Raw genomic sequence first — 15,753 nt, 5'->3', positions numbered from 1 at the left:
AACAAACAAGAAAAAACTTCAGTGTGTTTCTATCTCATTCAGAATAAAACGCAAAGCCTTTGCATGACCTAGCCTCCTACTACTTCTCTCCACCCACCTACCCAAGTCTCCCCTCCTCATATTCCTTCCACACACCAGACTCTTCACTTTCTCTTTCACGCACTCCAATTCCCTCTGTCTGGAGCAGTCTTCCCCTACATGTCAAACATGGCATCCTCCTTTCTTCCTTCCTTCCTTCCTTCCTCCCTTCCTTCCAGGGCTGTTCTTATGTTTGACCTTATCAGAGAAACTTTCCTGACCACCTACAGAAAACAGCGCCCTCTTCTAGCACCCTTTTTCCTCTCACCTCCACCTGGGGTGTATTTGTTCTTTATTTCTCCCATCCACTACAATATCAACTCCCAGTAAAAGGGTCTTTATTTCTATATTCTAGTGAATAAAAGTTACCTGGTACTCAATAAATTTGTTGAATAAATTGGTTAAATGAATACAGAGAATCCTTGTAGTGAAGAGTCTAAGCCAGGATGATAGTTTAGCAATAGTAATAAAAAGAAGTAGGATGAGAGGAAATGCAAGAGACATCGTAAAGGAAGAATTCATTGGCTCCAGTGACTGTACTGGTTTGAACCATGTCTCACAAATACTCATATCCACTCAGAACCTCAGAATGTGACTATAATAAATATAGTTGGCCTTTGTCTTGGGTTTCTGACACAGAGCTTCTAAAACCCTGGGGTTAATTTACTGCATAACAGGAGTGTCTTTTGTTATTCATAACCAGCCCTTCTCTACCATACCTACCTGTAAGCTAAGGAGGTGATTTAGGGTGGGGCCCCTGAAGGCCTCAAGATGGGGCTGGTCACCAGAAAGAACAAGTGATAAGAGGATGAGAACTTTCAGCCCTACCGCAACCCCTATTCCCAACCTCCACTTCTGGAAGGGAGGATAGAGATTGACTTGCATAAAACCTCTTGAACAAGCCCTGGCCGGTTGGCTCAGCGGTAGAGCGTCGGCCTAGCGTGCGGAGGACCCGGGTTCGATTCCCGGCCAGGGCACACAGGAGAAGCACCCATTTGCTTCTCCACCCCTCCGCCACGCTTTCCTCTCTGTCTCTCTCTTCCCCTCCCGCAGCCAAGGCTCCATTGGAGCAAAGATGGCCCGGGCACTGGGGATGGCTCTGTGGCCTCTGCCCCAGGCGCTAGAGTGGCTCTGGTCGCAACATGGCGACGCCCAGGATGGGCAGAGCAATGCCCCCTGGTGGGCAGATCGTCGCCCCTGGTGGGCGTGCCGGGTGGATCCCGGTCGGGCGCATGCGGGAGTCTGTCTGACTGTCTCTCCCTGTTTCCAGCTTCAGAAAAATGAAAAAAATAAAAAAATAAAAATAAATAAATAAATAAATAAATACCTCTTGAACAATGAGACCCAGAAAGCTTCCACGTTAGTGAACACAGTGATTTGCTAGGGGGGCATGGAAGCTCCGTGCCTCCCCCTTCTACACCTTGCCCTATGCTTGCCTGGGTGTTCCTTAGTTGTATCCTTTACAATAAACTGGTAAATGTAACTAAAATGTTTTCCTAAGTTCTGTGAGACATTCTAGCTGATTATCAACCTGAGAGTCGTGGGAATTCCCAATTTATAGCCAGGTGACCAGAGTACAAGTGGCCTGGGAACTGGCATCTGACATGGGAGCAGTCTTATAAGACTGAACCTTTTGCCTGACCAGGTGGTGGCGCAGTGGATAGAGTGTCGGACTGGGATGCGGAAGGACCCAGGTTCGAGACCCCGAGGTCACCAGCTTGAGCGCGGGCTCATCTGGCTTGAGCAAAGAGCTCACCAGCTTGGACCCAAGGTCGCTGGCTCCAGCAGGGGGTTACTCGGTCTGCTGAAGGCCCACGGTCAAGGCACATGTGAGAAAGCAATCAATGAACAACTAAGAAGTCGCAACACGCAAAGAGAAACTGATGATTGATGCTTCTCATCTCTCTCCGTTCCTGTCTGTCTGTCCCTGTCTATCTCTGCCTCTGTAAAAAAAAAAAAAAAAAGACTGAACCTTTTACTTATGGAATCTAATGCAGTGTCAGAATTGAATCGTTGGACAGCCAGGTGGTATCCAGAGTATTAAAAAATTGGTTAGTGGTGTTGGAAAATATTCCAAAGTGACCTTATTTGGGAAAAAGGTCTTTACAGATATAAGCAAGTTAAGATGAGGTTAAACTGGATTAGGGTAGGCCCTAAATTCAGTATGACTGGTGTCCTTATAAAAAGAGAGAAAAATGGACACAGAGACACAGACCCACAGGGAGCACAGCCTGCGAAGATAGAAAGGGGCGTGACGTGTCTAGAGCAAGGCAACCCTGGACTGCTGACAACCATCAGAAGCCAGTAGGAAGACAAAGGGGAGCATAGCCCTTCCTACTGGCACCTTGATTTTAGACTTCTAACTCCAAAACAGTGGAGAATAAATTTCTCATTTTTTCTCCTCTGTCTTACCCAGCCTCCTGACATTTCTCTCCTTTTAACAAGGAATGTAATGACATGTCCAGACTTTTATTTTGACAGTGTAAAATATTTCTGTAGTTTTAAGCCCCTTATTAAAAGGGCCCCACCATCTGTAATACTTTGTTAGAGCAGCCCCAGGAAGCTAATGCAGTGACTGATGAGCTTTGGGGTATGGGAGCCCCCAGCACGAAGCCTAACTGAAAGAATGATGTTCTACTGAAAGAAATACAAGGGCAAAGGGCAAAATGGCTATAAGGACTGATTTTAATTTTGACTTCAGCAGACCAATACAATCATAGGACAAATGAATGCCTCAGTGTTAGAAGCATTACAAATACAAAGGAGTAACAGAAAAAGCAAGAGAATATAGATGCAAGATCAGAGCCGTGATTCCTCTTTTATTGTGTTCTAGCCAAATTCAATGAACTCTTCTTAAACAGCCATGCTCATGACCATGTCTATCTGATCCTGTGGCTTCTACCACACACTATAGCTTCAAGCTCTATGACCATTCTTGACCAAGTCAAGCTCCTCCTTCCAAATCAACTTAGTTCTTGGTCCTTTCAGTCTACCATCTCCAAACTCTCAAGTGTCTACGCATCTCTAATCTAAATTACTCATCTCCAAGCTTTATATCTGTCATTTCTCGTTATCTCTACAACAGCTTCCCTCAAGGGTCTAGGACATATCTCCTTGGATACACAACCATCATTTCTTTATTTGACATCTGTTAGTCTAATACATCTTCTTTTTCTACTCAACTGACATGTGTTCTTAATTCCACTATGACCACTCCCATTGTACCCTGTCATGGCTAAAATATTTCCACTTTTTCCTTTTTCTTATTTATTAGCACCATATAATTTTTTTTCTTTCACAATACTTCTGGAAGTCACCCTTCATCTTCATTCCTAAACCCCAAGCCCAAAATCCAGACTTCTTACTCCATGTCAAGTTTATTAGAATAACTTCCTAAGTGGCCTCCTGTCTTCAAGCCTTCTTCTGTGTGGCACACTAGTTCAGAAACTTCTGTGTGCACACAGATCACCTGGGAGCGATCAATAGCATTCCTTAGGTATTGCATGGTATCTTATTTCTGCTATTAGACTATATGGTCATCAAGGGCAAGAATTAATCATAGCTTTTATCTTCCTTTCAGCATAGTACTAGGCCACACAACACAAAGCCTATAGATATTTTAAAGCTTTGAGACTATGATTCATTTATTTAAAAAATTCATAACAGTACCTAACCAAGAATTATTTTAGAGAGATCTACCTTAGAATAAAAATAATAATTTGTCACTTCAACTGACTCAAAAGGAAAAGCACAACTCACTGTGCTCACACCACGAGATCACTCTCCATATTCCCACTTCAACAGCGTATGGAGAAACAGCTAAGTCATCACTCACAGAAGAGCACCCAACTCAGGATACCTGGGCAAGCTTTCCCAAACAAAACACAGCAAACATCGTTCCCCAAAAATTCTACCGAAAAACACTTAACAGAAATGACATAAGCTTTGTGCTTAAACATTGGACCACATGTAAACAGTGAGCTATCTCATCTAGCCTGGTGAGAAAAATAAGGCTGCTCTTCTCCAGTTATAAGAGGCTCTCACAAGAAAAGTAACGCTAAAAGATTGTGATTTCTGCCCCTAGAGTTACAATTTAGTAACTTTAGTTTTACAATATAAGAAAGTAATGATTTTTGTCATTTAAAGAACCAAAAAAATCTGTTGCACTCATGGATTGTATTAATTTAATCTTTTAGTCACATTTTTCATATAGAAGCATTATCTTTAATGTAAGTAGAAAAAGTGTTTGAGTTAAAGAAATTATTTTTATAGCGATTATTCTGTCCCAGGAAATAATACCCATTCATATTATGGCTACAATGAAGAGAAAAACAGTAAAGTATTGAAATCAAAGAAAAGGGGAGAAGTTAACAATGCAAAAAGCACAGGATTGGAAATAGAAAGATGTAGGTTTTAGTCATGGCAATGGTTACTAGTCAAATGACCTTAACTACCACTTCAGTTTCCTCATCCGTAAAAATTATCTGAATACCAAATCCCTCCCAGACCTAAAATTACATATGCCTAAATTGTAAATCCTTAGGGCAGTGTCCCACATGGTGGAACAGCTCTGGGTTGTATTCACTCAATTGAGTTGAACAATTTCTATGACTTCACACCATAATCTACACATCACTTTAAAAAGGGAAATAGATATTTACTAGGTTCACACTTATCATTTGGCAGGTATTTCAGTAGAAAAACAACTCATCCTAGGGCCCAATATTAATGCAAGGTATTTTGTGGGCCTAAAACATCACCTCCTCCATTCTTTCTGGTATACCTGCGATTAGTTGATAATCTCTCTCACCACTGGATGTCACTTTTCCTCCAAAAGAAGTCAACCCAAACTAAGCTCAATAATTAAATCTGATTTCTAAAATACTTATCTCTAAAACCTCAACACAAAAATTTCTCTGTGAAAGATCAAATCAGCTCTTTTAATTTCTAGTGATTTCCAGCTAACATCTGGCTCAGAGGCTTCCAGGCTTCAAACAATATAAGAAAGTGTAAGTGGAATTTCTAAGATCATCCAAGCCATCTGAAATCCCAACAATACACGCATGATGCCCAGTCCTCCCACCACATGAGAGAAAGGAAGTGATATACACGGGGAAAAACAATACCACTGGGATTTAGATGTGAGTACAGAACACTGAATTCCTATTTGTAAATGCTGATTTCTAATCTCTACGTTACACTACTTTTAGCATTATGGGAAAAGCAATATTCAGAAACCACGAACACAGGGAAATAATAACTTTTAGACTTCTCATGTCGCCACTCCAAATATCAAGGTACATGGGGCAGTTATAGCAAATATATAAATAGGTGACTAGGAACTGCGTCCTGGGATTTCCAAATCTAAGTATGTCAATAATTAACAGTTCCCTTCTCTTACGCAAATGTGAGCAGCTAAACTTTCAGATTTTAAGATGCTAGTGTGGCTATGCCTAGAAGCACCTTGCTCTCATCTCAGACCTTCTAACCTCCCCAAAACCAATACCACTACTAAGGGAACTTACCAGATGAGACATAGCAACTCATTTGTAGGATTTTATTAAAAACTATCTCCCCCACCCCCAACACACATGCACCAATATTGTTGAAAATAACTGCTGAACCACTGCCACAGTGAGTCATGGTTACTGAGGGGGCCATGCTATATACCTTGTGTTGGCTGCAGTAGGTGAATCATTTGATACATTACTTCCAGGAGGCCATGGACTATTGATAAGAAAACAGAGTTATAGGTTCTCGCAAAAACAGTCCTGAGAAAGTGAAGCTTAAAAGGGATCTCGGCTGCGGGACTCCCCTGGCCCTCTCAGAAGCCAGGGAGTCCGGGTTCCTGCGGCTGAGCAAGGTCCTTGCTCCTCCGTTTCTGATCCGGAAACAACAAAGCATTTTCACCACAAAAACAATGTTACAATAATTAGTTCAGCACAGTTGAAACAGGCTTCATCACCATGTAAGTTAAATGCAGAACGAGTTAAACAAAGACTCCTGTGGGCTAGTCTAGAAACTTGATCATTGAAAAATAGTCTCTGAAAAAAATGCATGTCTGCTCTGAAAAACTGACCTGTATACAAAATGCAGAAATAAACTTGTTGAATAGTTTAGATTTTCCCAATTTATCTCTGCAAGATTGAAAGCAAAATGTCATGTTTAAATATCAAACTAAACATACCAGTAAAATCTCAGTTTTAATTGTACATTTTATTCTCCTAAAAGTTAATTATGCTTTACTCTAAAGAAACCACTCGACTAGGAACCACTTGCCTTTTTCTGGGCAATAGCGGCTCGCTGCAGTTTCTCTTTAGCTTGATTCCACTTCTCTTCTCTGTCTGTGATGCGTTCCTGAAGCTTATGCTTCTCTTCCAACCACTGCATCTGCTTCTCTTCCATTGTCCTGTCGGAAGAATGGATGCAAAACATGGACTTTAACTCTTAGGGTTAAATAGATACTATCACAAGTACAATCAAACTGACTACCTATGTGACATCCAGAAGACTAATTTAGGTATTTGAAGTTAAAAATATATTGGTTTACTCAATGAATAAAGTTTTTCTCTGAAGGTTTTCAGAATACTGTGGTCAGGGAAATTTTTAAAAGAATTTCTTCCTTAAATGTCCTTTTATTTTTTTTTTTTTTACAAATTCAGAAGTCCACAGAGCTCACTCTCCAGAAATACAAAGGGCATTCCCTCAGAGCAGCACTGTACATTATCAAAGTGTATTTGTAACTAGTTCCCAAAACGCATTCTCATGGAATCATCATTGAAAGAAGTATGCATAATATAGCAGGATAAAAAAAAATAGTTGTACATTAAAAAAAAAAAAAGGCAAAGTCTACCTTTTAACTTCAAGCTGTGCCTTTTCAGCTTGGCTTCTTAGATTCCGGCACTCCTGTTTCAGCCTCTCCACCATCTCCTTCAGCATTTCATTTGAACTCAGCAATTCATTCTCTGACTTTGTAAGTGAGGTCACTTGGAGATGCAAACTACTGATTTGCTTAAAAGAGAAGAAAGAAAAGACACATTAAGGCCTCTAAACAAATTTAGGAGAATGTAAGAGAGGCAGAGGATCCTAAGTATCTTCCCTCACAACTGATGTGCCAGAGGACACCCTAAAATGAAATAATAAGTATCAGCATTAGGTTCCGTTAGCACAGGATCATTTCTTCATATAACCAGAGACAACAAAGAACCAGAGTTCTCAGTCTGCCACGGAGTCCTTGCTCTTCTTCCAAATATAAGTAGGCTGGAAGAGGCAGTGGGAGTGGAGAAGTGAGGTGAGAAAAGAGAATCCAGCTACTCAGGAGAATCTCCTATTGGACTTCTTCAAGCCCTGAGGAAGGAACAGATTTTAAAAGCATGTTAGCTGGAGAGCTGCTGTGGAAGCCCATTCTCCCTCTCCCACTCCCTGCCAGCTGTTCTGCTTTCTCAACAGGAAGGAATCACAAAAACAGAAAGGATCACTCTCACAGTATTTTTCCGTAGTTTCTAAGCACCCAGTGTAGGGTAAAAGAAAGAGATCTGAGAAACCTAGTAGCAGGAACTGTTGGCCTCCAGAACCATTTAGCCTACCCCGACTGTCACTTGGGCTTTTTCTCACTCCAGTTTACCTGTACCCAGAAGTACCTTAGCCCATGAAAAGGAGCTACACACATAACTTTTTTTATTGTGTTTTGCTTTATCGCACTTCACAGATAGTGCATTTTCATTACAAATTGAAGTCAAGACTCTCCACCAGCAAAAAGATCCCAGCTCACTTTATTGCAAATATTCACTTGATTGTGGAGGTCGCTTCCCAGACAGGCCTGTAATTGCCTACTTAGAAATTAACAGGCTAGGAAGGCTCACGCTGCTTTTAAGTTATAACCAAACAAACTCACTTAGGACACAGTTATACCTTCTTTCCTCACAAGTCCTCATTTTTCTTTCACTTTTTTGAACTCTCCTAGCCATTCTCTTAGAGAAGTTTGGAAGTAGAGAATCAAGTGCCTTGGGATTAAATAGCCAATTATTAGACTCAAGAGTTAAAAGAAACTAGATTCTTTATGCAATAAATTATACAGGAGATGATTCCATTACTTCCTGATGTAGCAAAGTCAAGTAAGACAGGACTATATATGTTCAAAGGACAACTGTCAGCAGAATAATGTTAAAATGGTATGTCTCAGATTTCTATTTTAGAATGACTTTCTCCATAAACAACTATTCAAGCCTTTATTTTTAACTGGAGCTGTAAATTCTAAATCTGTATTACAGCTGACTAATCAAACAACCTTCAAGGAGCTTACTATTCCTCCATATCTATAGGATGACAGAACGCCCAATGCCAATGATACTAATTTCTCCAGAGTATCAAACATTATGCCCTCCTAGTTGAGATTAGAACTGTGACTGCATATGCAAAGCAATGCCAGCTAGCATGTAAATATAAATCCTAAAAATGGAATCCTCATTACTTCAAAATGTAAAGGGAAAAAACCATTTTAAACAAAAAAGAAAATGGGATTCAGTAAAGAACATTTTTAGTGTTTTGCATATATAAATCTTTCCTGAATCCAAATAACTTCAGTTAAAATACAAATTTCCTTCTGTAATTACAACTCTTAGATTTCACAGGAATATAAGAAATAATAGCTCCTGAAAATAGAAGCGCACAGTTACAAGTCAATCACATAAGTAACTACAAAACTGGATGCTCTTTTTAATCAATTATTAAAATTCAGAATGTCAAAATACTGTTCTTTAAACTATAGTTTAAAAAATTTCACTGTGGGCCACAGGACATAAATATCTTAAGAAAAACAGCAGTTAGGGAGATGCTGACTGCTCGGTGGCTGACTGCAGGTGGGGCCACAGAAAAGACAATTGCGGGGATGCTGAGCCTGGCCCACAGCAGGGTGGATGAGGAGTCAATCAATCAATCAATCAATCAACATATCAATAAATAAGAAAACAGAGCAGGTAACAAAAGAAGGTTACTAGAGTTTAAAGAGTTTTAAACATTTTATCTTTATATGTCAAGTTCATTAATATGTTATCAATTGCAGTGATTAAATTTTCAGAATATTGACATAAAAAATCCTTTGAAGATTCAAAAGACAGATTTAAAGAAGCACTTAAAAAATAAAGCACAATGTTTGCTAAAATCATACCTGTTTCAGGTCAGAATTTTCAATTTTCTCTTTCTCTGCATTTTTAATATCCACCATTTGTTGTTGAAGTTTTAACCTGAAAAATCACAACCCAACAGAACATATTATTAAGGACCCAGAGTTTATAAATTTCACCAAATTAGATAACCACTTTCCTGAGTGCCTATATTAGCACCAGGCATTGCGCTATGAAAAATGGCCAATAAAATGATACAGATTTTGACTTCACGCAGACAAGTTGTGTTCACATATAACTAAAATTTAACACAAATGTCTGCTTCTGCTAAGGAAAAATCTACAAACTATGGGCATAGAGAAGATGGGAAATCAGGTCTATCTAGGAAGAGGAGAGAAAACTACCTGGAGATTAAAATTTGATGGGCAGGATTTTGATAAGCAGGGAAGCGCCTGAGCAAAAGGTCTGGTGGAAGAGTGTGTGAGTCACTACGGCATCAGGAGTGCCAGGGTAGAAGCCACTTTACACCCACACAGTGTGTCACAATTTACAAAGTGCTCTCAGAGGCACTGCTCTTCCACTTTCACTCTCATAACTTAGGGAGCTCCACAGTGGGTATGTAATGCCTATAAAATGTCATAACATAACAGGCATTTCATTAAGGTTGGCCAATTTTAATTGTAGTGAATTCTCACAATAAATCTATGAGCATAAGCAGAGTCATCTTCATTATTCCAGTTTTACAGATAGAAAGATCGAGGTTTAACAAAGGCCAAATCACACAGTTATCAAACAGCCAAATCAAGGTAAGACCCAGGTCTTTTAACACCCAAGTTAGTATGCCCCTCCCTGACTTTATTATGGTATAATTCTAGTGATTTTAAATTCAGGATTTAAAAGAAAACTATCTAGTGCAGGACAACATATTCTATAAAATATACTATGAGTTTTCATCCCTGAGATGAATAAACACATAATCTTCTTCAAAAGGAGTATGCTCTCAAACAGAGCTCTAAGATACAGAACATCTCTGGTGACCACATGACTAACCTCCTGAGAAAGACTTTATGCTAATTACATTTGAAGGACAGGCCCTCAACCTCCCCATTTTTAATACCCTTCACTTATCTCAAATAGAACTCATTTGGCACTTACTATTTCTACTTTGGCATTATTAGCATTTATCAACCCAATTAGAACTGCTGATTGGGAAGGCAACATTCTCAAAGAGCCAGGTCTGTACTTTTAATACTAATAAGAGCCTGAGAAGGTAGTGAGGCAGTGGATAGAGCGTCAGAATGGGATGTGGAGGACCCAGGTTTGAAACCCCAAGGTCACCAGCTTGAGCACGGGATCATCTGGTTTGAGCCAGGCTCACCAGCTTGAGCAAGGGATCACTCGGTCCTCTGTAGCCCCCGGTCAAGGCACATATGAGAAAGCAATCAATGAGAAACTAAGGTGCTGCAACAAAGAATTGATGCTTCTTATTTCTCTCCCTTCCTGTCTGTCTGTCCCTATCTGTCCCTCTCTCTGTCTCTGTCACAAAATAAATAAATAAATACTAATAAGAGTTCAATAAATGTTTGTTGATGTATTGCATGAACCAAGCCAAATCCTGGATTAGAAGTCTAAATATGTAAGATGATTGGACAATATAACATGGAAGAAACCAAAAGACTCGTTGCTTTCTGAGCTATTACATACAAATAACAGAAAGTGGAGCTAAAGGAAGAGAGCCAGTCTTGCTCTTCCTTTGCAGCTTTGACAGTACCAGGCACACTCTCTGATCAAGTTAGCTATATTATTTCTCTCTCAAACTTTCTGTGCATTCCTCCCCTTACATGTTTGTGGATGTTATTAACTTTGTGCTGAGGTTATGAGTTACTAAAGGTTTTTTTCTACAAAATCATGAAAATGAAAATAGAAGAGAAAAAATTATGGGTCCTAGCCCAGGGCCAGAGTTAGAAAAGTTAGGCCCCATGTTATTTTAGCTCTAGTCTAAATTTGGATACTCTTGATAAATCAAGACAAGACCCAGTTTAACAAGCATTTGTAGTGTAAATTCTTTGTAAATATGTTATGTAGATATAAAGAGAAACAATTATGCCCTACAAATAGAAATTGGAGCCAAAGACATCAATGGTCAGAAGCATCAATCATTAAGACACAAAAGGAGTAAGGACATTGCTACAGTAAAACAGAAGTTTTACTGCACAAAGTTTTCCTCAGTTCGTTTTACAGAAGTAGTGCTGGGTTACAATCTATAACTGATATATTTTTTTAGGAGAAAAATTAGTGTGTGATTTAATTTAAAATTACTATAGTTAGGATTCTAAGAGATAGTGGAATAACTTTAATAGCCATGACCAGGGTTTAGGAATATGTTCAATGGTCTTAAATCACAACAAAGGAGTTCAAAACAGATATTACTTCACAGTGCCACAGATCTAGGAAAAAAGTACAGTATTTCTTGATTAGAAGGGTCTGAACATTCAAAGTGTGTTAGAGTAAGTCAAAATAAATAATTCTTATAATAGAAGTATAAAGTATAGAAGACAGTTAGATTATCAGTAAAGGCTCCATAAGTAAAATGCAATTTAAACTGGACCCTGAGGACAGAACAAGAGTCTGAGGTGGAGAAACTGAAGCCTGAAGTGAAGAAGAGGAAAGCAATGAAGCAACCCTAAGGAAAACTGAGAGAGGTGGGGGAGACTATGCACTCTGGAAGTAAAGGGAGAAAGGACACCCTCACAAAAACAGAAAGGGAAGACAGAATGATGAAGATACAGACGTTCTCAGAGTGAGAAGCTGAGAGAATTCATACCTAGAAGTCTGTGCTTACCAGTGAGAGCACAACTAACAGTAGACAGTCTCCACTGAGAGGCAGTGGAGCCAGGCGAACAGAGAAGAAGAAAGAAGAAGGAAGAAGAAGGAAGAAGAAAGAAGAAGAAAGAAGAGGAAGAAGAAGAGGAGGAGGAGGAGGAGGAAGAAGAAGAGGAGGAGGAGGAGGAAGAAGAAGAGGAGGAGGAGGAGGAAGAAGAAGAAGAAGAAGAAGAAGAAAGAAGGAAGAAGAAGGAAGAAGAAGAAGAAGAAGAAGGAGGAGGAGGAGGAGGAGGAGGAGGAGGAGGAGGAGGAGGAGGAGGAGGAAGAAGAAGGAAGAAGAAGGAAGAAGAAGAAGAAGAAGAAGAAGAAGAAGAAGAAGAAGAAGAAGAAGAAGAAGAAGAAGAAACCCAAATGTACAAAAACTACTAGTTTCAATATCTTCAGTGAGAACGGAGTGAATAAGAAAAAATGATAGTTTTTGCAGCCATCAGTTCTAAGGGATGACGAGGTATGGCTAAATGTAGGCCTACAAAAGTGAAATAAAGATAAATAATTCCAGAGTAAAATAAACTATAAAGTTAAGGTCTTAGATGGGTCAACAAGACAAATTTATACTCACTACAAACGGAAGCAATGGATAGGAACTAGAAAAACGTTGAGCCAGAAGTTTTATGACTGCTGGGGAATATCCTGTACTCAGAGAGAAAGATAGGAGTAAGATGGAAACGACTATCAAAGCAAAAGTCATTTTTACCCAAGTTAGCCAATGGTCTGGAAACAAGAGTGGGGTTCAGAAATACTCATTTCCTTTTTTGGTCCCTAGTTGCAGGGAAGAGTGAGGAGGAATAATTTCTGATTAAAAGGGTTGCCAGGTAATATGCCAACGGGACAAAGTCCAGTTTCAGTAAGGAGGCATTCAAAAAAATGTGGAGATTGCAAAAATTTTATTGATAATGGGACAGGAATTTCAGAGGTTACAGCAAAAATTATTAAGAGGAGAGCTTTAATGGGTTGGTGGTAGGGAGTAGTCAAAAGCTGAAGGATGAGTAAGTTGGGGAATGAGAAAGTACATGCTCAAGTACTTTATATTTTAAAAAGTAATTGTGGAAATAATGGAAGTAGAAATAGTAGGTGACCTGGAGGGCCAAGGTACAACAGAGAATGCAGCTGTGGAAAAGTTTAAATGGAAACATTTGGAGTTAACAGTGAGATGGAGCTTTTCCAAGTCTCTTCAAAGTACAAGATAGACAATTATGATGACTGTTGCCTAGGTTTTCTGTGGCAGGCAGCTAATAGGTATCATTTCAATATTCAACAAATATTTACCGAGTTCCTACAAATGCTCGGCCCAGTCCTACGTGTCACAGATATAGCAGTGCAAAACAAAGACAGAATCCCTATTCTTAAGGACTTGATAGTTCAACATGCTATCTGAGCTTTCTTTAATGATAAAAATGTTCTATAATGTGAACCATCCAATATAGTGCATATCTGAAATGCACTAGTGCAGCTGAGGAACTAAATTTTTAAAAATTTTAATTAATTTAAAATTAGATTTATCAACAAGACAGGTAATAACAGGTGTTTAAGAAGTTGTGGAGAAAAAAAGAAAGCCTCATTCACTGCTGGTGGGAATGCAAACTAGTACAGACATTATGGAAGACATATGGTGGTGGTTCCTCAAAAAATTAAAAATGGAGTTACCATATGACCCAGCAATACTGGGTATCTACCCTAGAAACTTGAAAACATTTGTTAGCAAAGACATTTGCATCCCCATGTTCACTGCAGCTTTATTCACAGTGGCCAAGACATGGAAACAAACACAGTGTCTCTTGATAGAGGACTGGATAAAGGAGATATGAGACATATATACAAAGGGATAATCAGCCATAAGAAATGATGAACTACCACCATTTGCGACAACATGAATGGATCTTGAGTACATTATTCTAATCGAAATAAGTCAATCAGAAAAAGCTAAGAACTATATGATTTCACTCATATGTAGGCTATAAAACTGAGACTCATAGACAAAAGTGAAGTGGTTATCAGATGGAGAGGGATTGCGGGAGGACAATAAAGGGGGTCAAATATATAGTGATGGGAAGTAGTTTGACTTTAGGTGATGGACACAACACAGTGAATACTTCACATGCTATGACCATGTCCACCTGAAACTTACATGTTCTTATGGACCAATGTCACCCCATTAGATTTAATTTCTAAATAAAAAAATTAGGTTTAAATAGCTACATGTGGCTAATAATATTACCATATTAGACATGAAGATTCCAGTGTAACCTCTTGGCTTCACTTAATGTCAGTCCCCTTATCAAGGGAAAGCAATCCCTTGATTAAAAAGGGCAAACAAGAGAAGTTCTATTTGTGATTTCTCTATTGTTAAAGATTCCGAAAACAAAGTTCTTGAGAACAGCAGTGCTCATATCAACCCACCGAAAACAAGGTTCTTGTTTGTGAGCAATGAAAATTAACTTTAGCCATTATTAACAACAAAGGAGTTTCCTGGGAGGATATGAGACTCGCTGAATCAACAGGGACCTCAGAACCAGAACCAGACTAGAGTAATTGACCAGAATCACAAGCAAAGACAAGCCACAAGAACTGTCTGGTCTTCCTAATGCTGCCCTATATTCTCATCACTTACCCTGCAGTTCAAATTCTGGAAGAGAACTCATCCAACTGGCCAAGTATAAGTCTACTACTCCATGCTAAGATAATATACAACAAATAATTTATCTCAAGACAGAGTATAAACAGAAAGGAGGATATATTAAATAACATAGTTTTTAAAAAGTTTCTAAAAATCTTAAAAAAAATCAGAAAGCCACAAATGGAAAACAAAGCTCTGGTTTCAAGCAATGCAAAACGTTAAGGGCTAATCACTACAGGATACTTAAATGATCAAGTTCCTTTCCCTTAGTTATTGCTGCTATTTCCCCAACATACTTCCCCCTACTTCTGATAAGAAACTGTACAGTATACCTCGCGCCCTCCAAATTAAAAAGGCATAAAACCTGGGTTGAGTGACACTGTCCTATCCCCCGGCCACAGTGATGGGCCCAGGTGTGGGTATGTAAACCAGACCCAAATCCTTTTCTGGATGTTTCTAACTTGATTCATTAAGAACTCTGTCTTCTTTGATCTCAAAATACAGACTTGGCCTCACAGAGAAAGCAGTAGGAGAAAAGCAGACACAGAAGTTAGAGGACAGGAGGGAGATAGAAGGAAAGGAGCTGCCACTCTCGTCTGACCATACGAATTCCTAGATCAGGGCATCCATGAGACCAGTACAATCCCTATTCTCTCCACAATTTATGTCAGCCAATACAGTCCCTTTTTGTTGCTTATAATAGCTGGAGTTGGATTACTGTCATAACTAAAAGTTGACTAGATATTTTAACTTATTTAAAATCCTAGAATCTGGCCCTGGCTAGTGGCATCGGCCCAGCATATGGATGTCCCAGGTTCTATTCCCAGTCAAGGTCATAGAAGAAGTGACCATTTGATTTCCACCCTCTTCACTTCTCTCCCTCTTCCCTACCCACAGCCAGTGGCTCAATAGATTGGAGCATGGCCCTAGGCACTGAGGATAGCTCCACTGGAGCACATCAGCCTAAGGTGCTAAAAATAGCTCGGGTACTCAAGCATCAGGCCCCAGGTGGATCCCAGTTGGGGTGCATGCTGGAGTCTGACTCACTAGTTCCCC

The 15,753-nt window shown here is 39.5% G+C and overlaps 1 protein-coding gene across 4 annotated transcripts in view; it reads right to left on the bottom strand.

Annotated features, from left to right (window-relative positions):
- CEP83 (centrosomal protein 83) overlaps positions 1-15,753 on the bottom strand; it is a 104,644-nt gene that overhangs the window by 6,333 nt on the left and 82,558 nt on the right. For all 4 annotated transcript variants that reach the window (XM_066257742.1, XM_066257743.1, XM_066257744.1 and 1 more), the window contains 3 exons: positions 9,245-9,320; positions 6,932-7,089; positions 6,358-6,487 (listed from right to left, as the gene is read on the bottom strand). In XM_066257742.1, the coding sequence (XP_066113839.1) occupies positions 6,358-6,487; positions 6,932-7,089; positions 9,245-9,320 (364 nt within the window). The remainder of the gene's footprint in view (positions 1-6,357; positions 6,488-6,931; positions 7,090-9,244; positions 9,321-15,753) is intronic.

Source organism: Saccopteryx bilineata, chromosome 2 (assembly GCF_036850765.1).
Source record: "Saccopteryx bilineata isolate mSacBil1 chromosome 2, mSacBil1_pri_phased_curated, whole genome shotgun sequence".
Classification (NCBI taxonomy): Eukaryota; Metazoa; Chordata; class Mammalia; order Chiroptera; family Emballonuridae; genus Saccopteryx; species Saccopteryx bilineata.
The sequence above is the reverse complement of the archived record's forward strand: the minus strand, read 5'-3'. Positions and strand labels throughout refer to the sequence as shown.